Below are 9,451 nucleotides of genomic sequence, written 5' to 3' on the forward strand. Positions count from 1 at the left end.
AGCAAGTTTATCTTAGTTTAGGAATATAAAATGAGTTCATTGTAAATTGTTACTGTACATGTAACTGAGTAGATTCTACTTTTTGCAATGTTACAGATGTAGTCGGATAAATATTAATGGTCTGCAGAATCATCTTTAAAAAGTTAATTTTATAATTTCCAGAATAAAAGGCAGATTTTAAAGAAACTGTTAATACTGGAAATACTCTTATTTGCTTTCTTCTTTCCGAGACAAAGATGAGATGAAAGATACCACTCTCATGTTTGCGCGTGCAGAGCTGAAGTCAGCAGATTGCTTTGATGGCTTAGCTTAGACACTGAAAGCACAGAGAAACAGCTTGCCTAGGTCTTTCAAAAACATATCTATACTATATCAACTTAACATTGTTTTTGTTTTTTTACATCTGTTCATTTAATGGTGATAAGTTGTGGTTTTACAGGAGTTTCATAGAAAAATAATTACATTTTGCTACTAGAGATTACACTCTTCTCAAACTTAATCTCACTATGGCTCTGTTCACTCACTTTGAGCATCACAGTTGATTTAAATGACAAATTAAATTAACAAAGACGTGTTTATTTAAATCACAATATTGAATATTTTCAAATGTGTTATTTAGCCCACTTGCCTGTCAGTGTGTTCATGGTTGGATTATTTTAATCTGTAGCTACAGTTTGGATGTTTGCATTGCTTGACAATGATATTATATTACTGCAACCAGAAATATCAGTCTAGTAATTCAGTCTTGAAGTGAAAAAAAAAAAAAAAAAAGTTGTAGCATTTATTCAGAATGTATTTTTCTCAATTCATCCTCACACTTTGGATTTATTGAAATGAAGTATTAATGGTTGGTTAACTTTGGAGAAGTAAGAGAAGGGACAACCAATTAACCTACAATTTCATGTGGCTTTCCTTACATTAAACGCATTTAATGTCCCTAAATACTGACATTTCAGTTTCTATTGTTTTAATGATCCGCGACCGCGCTGGCGTACCGGTCAGCTGAAGCAGAGTGCTGTTTGTGTGTCTGTCAGTCTGGGGCTGGGCCAAACTAATACTTTCAATATGGAGTGAGGATACGAGTGGCCTCTCCCAACTTGAGAAAGCAATCAGAAAGCTGTTTTACCAGAACGAAGAATGCAGACAAAACTATCTAAAAGATGTTAATTATAGCTAAAACTGATAAGCAATCTTACTTTGAAACAAAAACTGTGTTTTATTCCAAACAAATTCTGTGATTTTTGCCCGAAAGCACCTTGCATTTATTGCATCTAGGCTTATTACACCACTACAACACAGCACTGCCAGAAAGTTTACTTATGGTTCCAAAAGTGTCCAAAATGGGAGCCAGAGCCTTCAAGCTCTATCCCATGAAACCAGGTCCCAGTTTTGGTCAGGGAGGCAGACACCATATTCACATTTAAGAGTAGGCTGAGATGGTTAATCACTCCATTCTCTTATCCTGACTAAAACAGTGTGTCGGCACACCAAGAATGGGGACAGACATTTAAAGTAGACCTTGAAGCCACCCTGTACATCAGAAAAAGTTTCGAGAGTGTGTGGTGCAAAGTCTTCCTCAGCAAGTGAGGAACAAATTAAGTGAGCTTTGTGAGCATGTTGGCCACACTGTCAGAAGATACAGAGAAAAGAAAAAGGAGCAGGAGGAAAAGGACAGAGAGGCAGTACGCAGACTGACTCAGCAGCAGCTCACTACAGGAAAAGAAAAGCTCCATGGAGTGGGGACTGCCCACACCTCCTGTAAAAAGGAGAATGAAGAAAGCATGATGTTTCAGCAAATGTTGCAGCTCTTATTGGACAATGTAAAACAACAAACAGGGGTAACATCATTTTCACCTGGGGGGGCAATCAAGCCCTGATTCCCTGGCCTCATCTGCCAGGAACGGAGAGCAACTTTGGACAGCATTCCCTCCCCCATCCTCAGCTTATGGGGAGAGGTAGAGGAGCAGCAACAGGGGTGCAAAGAGGACAGACAGAAAGGGGAGGTAGGGCACTGCCTATCAAACCCCCCCCCCCAATCACTGACATACCTCCCCAGACGCTGCTGGAAATGTGGTCAGGAAAATCATTTGAAAAGCCACTGTACCATGTCACAAGGGGAGAATAACAAACCACAGAGAGGCCGGAGGCCATTTCCGTGAGGACCAGTGGACATCTAGAGAGACCCAGGATAACATACTAACAGGGCCCAGACTCATCAAAGTGAAAGTTTGCTTCAACATCAAAAGACTCATTTTCTTGTAGATATCAGGCCGAGCGCCTCTGAATTTAACTGGAAAAGACATTGACATTGATTTTGTGAACTGAATACACTATACATTGCAAAGCAAAGCATCTTGATTTATCAAAGTCCAAACTCCAGATTGCCTGCACTGCTAGATCAGTGCACATTGACATTTTGCCAAAAGGGAGAAGACATGCTAACTCAAGTACCTGAGCATCTATGGTAAGGAAAAGAAAACATGTGACTGATACTCGACTGATAAGGTTAACAACCAGTGTACTTTAACCTGAAGCATCTAACTGGGAAGAATACATTAGAGACAACTAATTGACTTCTAAAAACAGGAGTTTTGGTTCCTGCCACAACAAGTGGGAGTACACCGATTCAACCTATGCTAAAAATAGACTAGTAAAAGTATCAATTAGTGCATGACATAGGAACAAGAAAGTAAGTGATTGAGGATGTAGATGCAGAGGTGCCTAAACCTTACACATTTCTTTCGACTGTTCCATCTACTGCCAAGTGTTTTAGTAGTTGCTGATTATGATCATTTTTGAGTGTTCCAATTAATAAAGAGCAAAAAGGTTATTTGGTTCCACCTGAAAGGGTCAAAATTATACCCAAACCAGGTCGATACAAGATCTGAAATTATTATCAAATAATTTAATAAAGTTTTAAAGACATCTTTTGGCTAGGCTGGACGAAAAGTGTCCAGCACATTTTTGTAGTATGTTAAATTACATTCCCTCTGTTCTGAGGTGTGAGAGATGTGCCACAAAGGCTCTATTACATTATTGAAAATGCTGGCAGAAAATAGCCACAAGGCATAAAGGCAAGAAATTGTTAAAAGTAAATCGCCCAAGATGGTCACATGATGACTTTTTAGGGGCGACAGTTTTTGCATTCACAAATGATGATGAACAATTTTCTATGTTTCTGACAGGACAAAAATTACCAGGAGTATAACACAATTGTTGAAATACAGTGATGTAACCTTTAAATCATGCCATGTGGGTTTGGTTCTACTGTCAGATGAAGGAGAGTCACATAATTGTGAAGCCAAGGTAATCAAATATGCAAATACATGAGAACTGATTAATAGGAAAAAACTTCTGCAACATACTGAAATCACATTTTTTGTAGATGGCTCTTGTTGTTGAGAGCCCAGAGGGTTAAGAGCAGGACATGCAGTAGTGCTGGCTGACGACACTGGAGGAATGGTGGTAAGATTGGCCAAACTGTGTCCACAGCCCTGCTCAGCACAAAGGCAGAGCTGATAGCTCTGACACCAATATGACTACTAGCAGAAGTATGTATAGTAAATATTTACACTGACTTGAAAATACACATGGAGTTTATAACATTTTGTGGTTCCATATGGAAGGCCAGAGACTTCCAAAAACAGAAGGTTCACCTATGCAACATTGTGAACAGGTGAAAGTACTAATTTCCGCTATGATGCTGTCAAGAGATTGCCAAAATTAAATGCCAAGCACACAGAGGGGACGCATCACAGGTTGCAAAAGGTAATGATTTTGTGGGTAAAGCAACCATTGACCTAAAAGAAAGTTGTGAAACTCAATGACTGGAAGAACAAAAATTGCTTTGAGAACAAACAAAAAGGATTGTGGAGAAAGCCACAAGGACTTGTTTATTAGCCAAGTCTGAATTAATGTTTAATGACTAATGACAATCAACTGCACATAGAATTGATCATTGTGTAATAATAAGAGGTACATAAGGAGAAAATGGTTGAATGAAGTTTTTTGGGGACATAAAATGGAAGAGTAAATTAATGAAACTTAGACACATAATGTCTTAAAACAATACCAGAAAAGAGTAATTACATTAACGTAAAAAAGGTAAAAGACAAACGTAACATTTAATCACTTGAAACAAATTAAGCTAATGGATTGAAGTTGTCAATCAGAATAAAAAGGTAGACAGTAAGAGTTGTGTAAAGGAGTGAAAGATCTTAAGGAATGATTGAAAGAGTGAATGAAGAGCTATGCTAACAATGGATTTGTGCGTAACCTAAACCCTAACTGAATGCATTACAAGTAACATATAAGAGATTGTGAATGGAAGAAACTAACTTAACATCGCACGAATTTGCTATTAAATATCTAATGCTTTCGCTTGTATTAAAAGCATCTGCATAAAGACTGCCTTCAAATATGCCAGAAATTGACATAAGATTCATGCAACAAGTGTCTAATGCGTGTGGATAGTTGTATTTCATTTTGTGACTACGCAGGAAAGAGAGAGAATGCAGAACGAGATTGAGAGAGTGGAAGCAGCTCAACCTAATGGTCAGTGCATATCAGAAGAAGCGAGCTGCAGAAATGGTCGTCCAGGTTAAGAAAACACCACGAGGGTCGCCTACAAGGGTCTATCTGAGACCTCTGCATCAAGGCTCCAGAGATCACCTGTCGCTTCAACTGAGAGAGAACTTCCCAGCCAAGGGGGGGAGAGGCAGAAGGGAGCTGCAGAGGAAAGAGTTTAACAGACCCACTTCCTGGAAGTGCGCCAGGAAACAGGGCACGACCACAACGATCTCAAAGACAACGGAAGCAACGACATCTACGTCAACGATGCAGTATGACCTTTGACATCGCTGAGTTCCAGTACATCGATTTCTTGGTTTGGAGAAAGCATTTGACAAGAGAAAATGCATAGAGAGCCTATCAGGAGCTGTGCCAGAGAAGGAGTGGCATGTTCTGGTTAGGTCCAATTCTTTCGAAGAGGAAATGAAGACATTAGTGTGAACTGCCGCTTCAGAGAGACATGAAGATAGTAAGAGATTCTACCTGTGTTTTCCAACTATACACAGTTTCCTGTGATGAGACGGAAGCAGAGAGCAGAAGAGGACACTGATCCTGAAGAATAATCAGAGAATGTAAAACATAAACATTGTGAAAAAGAAAAAATAAACAAAATAGAGAAATGTATGAATGAAAATATTAACAATGTTGATGAAATGTTTGATACTGTTCAATTTTGTGTTTCATAAGGAAACCAGGACTTTGAGTAGTGATTTAGATGAGAAAGCTAACTTCTTAAGTATAAAAAATAAGAAATTGAGTAACTTTATATGTTTATTTGTCCATTATAGATGCCAACTGCCGAGGATGGATGAGAAAGTCTGCCCTGTGTGTTCAAAAATAACTTTCCAGACTGTTAAAATAATCCAGAGTTAAAAGAGAGAAATGTAATGATAAGAGGAATTTAACAGTTAGGGGCAGATAGAAATTAAGTATATAATTAAAGAAAGGGAAAAAACTAGTCACAAAGATATACAATAGGAGAAATTTTAGTACTGTGGAGATACATAAACAATAGTCTTCATATTTGAGAAAACCCTGTTAAAAGAAAAATATCCTGTCATTTAGGGAAAGAGATACTACTTTATTTAGATAACACTGTAGTAAGCCTATAGAGTTTAGAAAAAAAATAAATTATAAATTTCTTTAAATTAAATCATTTGAGTAAAAATAGGAAAAATAGAGACTGATTAAAATATCCTTATTACCCTAAAGTCTAAAATCAATAATATTCTGTAGGGATTTAAGAATGTTTGAAAAAGTTCATTAAGAGTGTTCCATTTAATCTTGTCAAGTTAATATTCATTTAAATGTTCAGAGTGTTACAAAACTTAGTGTAATCATTATTTAGTGTTTAGTCATTATTATAATCATTTACTGGGGTGGTGATGGTGCAATGGATAAGACACATGCCTTTGGTGTGAGAAACCTGGGTTCAATCCCCCACTGTGACCCATCCACCACTGTGTCCCTGATCAAGACACTTAACCCCTCGTTGCTGCATTTGTAAGTCTCTTTGGATAAAAGCATCAGCTGTCAGCTAAATGAGTTAATGTAATTTACTTTGTGCTTATTGAGGAGTTGTAGAATGTAAGTTTTCCCTTTGAAGGGATCCACAAGGGTTCTGGTAAGGGAATTGATTCGATAGAAGGTTTCCTTTTTATAGGAAAAGGGATTAATGTGTACATCATTTTTTGCATTCCATATTACTGTAGGTTTATATCTAGAGGATAGAATGAAGGTAAACAGTATTTGACGCAGCGTCGAAGGGGAGGATTGTAGTGATAAATTATGGCCTATGTGCAAAAAAACAATTGTAAACAGTCACAAGTTTAAAGGAATGATTAGTTTGATAAAATGTTGTCGACAAAGCTCACATACTTAATAGTTACTGCCAATACTGAGTGCAACATTTCGGGGAATTGGAGTCGATTTATTACTTCCACAGCTGTTTAAAACAAGGTTCAACTTTTCAGTAAATAAAGATAGGAAATGTGGGGTGACTTGACATTTAGACTGAGTAAAGACTCTCAAGGAAAGAACAAATTGCTTTCGCTTTGCCAAAGAACTATGGGAACACTCTGCACATAGGAGAGAGACAGACTAGAAATGTTGGGGAAGCATATATAATCTAAATTAATGTCTAATATCTAATGAAATGTATGCAAATTGTAACAAGAATATAGAAGTGGACCTGTGAACCCACATGTTCACAAGGAGGAGACCTCAGTTAAAGCCTTCCAACAGTATATGATCAGGAACTGGGAATTTAAGGTTCAGATGTACTCACTATTATAACTACATAGCAATATGTTCATCCTTTAATGTGTGTATCTGATTTGAATGTAAAGTGATCTTCATTTGTGTTTCTATCGAATTTATAAGGTCACTGTAGGCAAACAGCTTAGAGGCTGCAGGAAACTGGGGAGGGTCTCCTTAAAAGGAGAATTTGATCCAAAAGGATATTGCACAACGAAAATGAGGTGAAACTTGTTTTTGTGAACTTAAATAACACAGGAAATGTATTTAGGGGATGACGCAGTTAGAAATCCACCATGTAGTTGACGTGGCTGTAATTTATGTAAGAGTTAACAAGGAGTGGAAGCCAAACCAAAGGAGAAGAAGAGTCTCGGCAAAATTGGGGTCAGTAAAATCTCTCATTAAGAATTAGGATTTAATCTTTGAATCCTTTAATATCAGAAAAATGTAAAGGTTAATGTCCACTGATTTCAGAAGGCTAATCTGAGTGAATTAGAGGGGTTTTTTGATATCTGTATTTTTATATTTTCCTTACTTATAACTTTATGTAATCTGTATTAATTGTCATTTTTATATTTTGTACCTTTTTCTTATGTAAATAAATTGTTGAAAAATCTAAAGATGCAGACTTAATGATTTCTGTGTCTCTGGTCTATCCCCGAGGGGAAACCCGAGCCAAGGAACAACAAAAAAACCCAAACACCACTATCAGGAAAATTGTTCCCACTCTTTGATCTTCATCATTTTGGATAGGACCAGATTGTTCTGCAAGTTTGGCTTGTTTTATGGTGCAAATGGAGGCACAGAATGTCTGTTATCATACTAGGGAGCAAAAGTCCAAAGGTCAATTTTCACAACGTACTTTGAAAAATCACTCTTCCGTGAGTTTATGGAAGTGCAACACTAAGTTTATGGAGTTGCTGCATTATGTGAAATGTGCAGTGTAAACAAAAACCTTACTCAAACACAATACAAATTGGGGCACAAAGACGCAACATGGCTGTAAACCTACAAATCCAAATGTGAGTCTTTAGTCATTGTTAACCTGTCCAGTAAAAACTTTACCAGGAAGTTTACCAAACTGTTAAAGTGCTTAAATATTTAACTTCACAGAACACTGACCTAGAATGATTGAAGAGAGTGTTTGTATTTTTACCTTTGGTCAGTAGTACTAGTAGTAGTAGTAGTATTAGTAGTAGTAGTAGTAGTATTCTCAATTTAGAGTGACAGAAGCAGGGCAGAGAGTGAACTTGCAGTGGCAACAAACTGACGTAGATTATTTTTTAGTAATGGAGATATTAGATGTTTTTGTACAGACATCCAGCTTTTTCTCCCTGTTAGGGGCTCTGGTGGTCCTGCTGCTTCTCTACCTCATCTCCTCCTCCAGCTTCAACTTGCAGGAAAACAGGAAAGAACCTCCAGGACCAAAACCACTTCTCCTGCTTGGGAATCTGCTGCAAATGGACCTTAAGAGACCCTACAACACATTATTGAAGGTGAAGAAGTGGCTGAAGAAGGTGTTTTATTTATACTGTTATTACCTTGTCAGCTTCACCTGGTGTTTGTGCGTTAAGCAAGAAAATGCTGTGACTTTGTTCCCCTTTTTTTAGCTTTCCAAGAAATATGGGTCAGTGTTCACCGTCTATTTGGGACCCAAGAAAGTGGTGGTCCTGGCTGGATACAAGACAGTGAAGGAGGCACTTGTCAACTACGCTGATGAGTTTGGAGACAGAGATCCAATGCTAATTATGCATGAAGTTATTAAAGGAAATGGTAATGAAATTAAAAAAAACTGAGCTTTTGACCAAACATTGTAATTGATGTTTAGAAAATATTTATAGCCTTTATCCACGTTTAGAAAGTTGCTGAACTACTTCCACTCAGGTATTATATGGTCCAATGGCGATTTATGGAAGGAGATGAGGCGCTTTGCCATAACCAACCTGAGAGACTTTGGGATGGGCAAGAAGACTTGTGAGGAAAAAATCATTGAGGAATGTGACTATCTTGTTAAAGTGTTTAAGAAATATAAGGGTAACTGTCTTTTTATAACCAGCTGCACGGTAAGCAGCATTTCTAGCTTTTGAAAAAAATCCTCAGTCCTCATTTATAGATTGATTCCCTTGTTGCAGGAGAAGCTGTTGATACGGCTGGACTAATAAACTATGCAGTCTCTAACATTATCTGCTCCATTGTTTATGGCAGCAGATTTGAATATGACGATCCAGAGTTTACATCCATGGTAGATCGAACAAGCAGAAATAATCAACTATTGGGGACCCCATCAGTACAGGTTTCTGAAGTTTCTGAAGTTTATACTTTCAACATAGTTCTTTTAATACTATATGTATGATATATTAGAAATTGTTAGATTTTTCACCTTCTTTCTAAAAAGATAATACTATCTTAAATATTAATAGATAACGTATTTTTTTTTTCAGGTGTATAACCTGTTTCCTTGGATTGGAAAATGGTTTGCCGGCAAAAAAGAATTCCATAAATCGTTTGCTGCCAATATTAAACAGAATTTACAGCTGTTCAGTCGTTTGAAAGAGACCCTCAATCCACAGATGTGCAGAGGCTTTGTGGATGCCTTTCTGGTCCACAAGCAAAATCTGGAGGTTTG

General features: G+C 37.4%; 1 protein-coding gene across 1 annotated transcript in view; it reads left to right on the forward strand.

Moving 5' to 3' along the window:
- Positions 1–8,114: 8,114 nt before the first annotated feature.
- The window catches only part of LOC123978378 (cytochrome P450 2K1-like), a 6,116-nt gene continuing 4,779 nt past the window's right edge, over positions 8,115–9,451 (forward strand). Inside the window, exons 1-5 of the mRNA XM_046061627.1 lie at positions 8,115–8,321; positions 8,436–8,598; positions 8,710–8,859; positions 8,958–9,118; positions 9,267–9,446. Coding sequence (XP_045917583.1) covers positions 8,115–8,321; positions 8,436–8,598; positions 8,710–8,859; positions 8,958–9,118; positions 9,267–9,446 — 861 coding nt within the window. The remainder of the gene's footprint in view (positions 8,322–8,435; positions 8,599–8,709; positions 8,860–8,957; positions 9,119–9,266; positions 9,447–9,451) is intronic.

Source organism: Micropterus dolomieu, linkage group LG10 (assembly GCF_021292245.1).
Source record: "Micropterus dolomieu isolate WLL.071019.BEF.003 ecotype Adirondacks linkage group LG10, ASM2129224v1, whole genome shotgun sequence".
In the NCBI taxonomy this organism is placed as follows: domain Eukaryota; kingdom Metazoa; phylum Chordata; class Actinopteri; order Centrarchiformes; family Centrarchidae; genus Micropterus; species Micropterus dolomieu.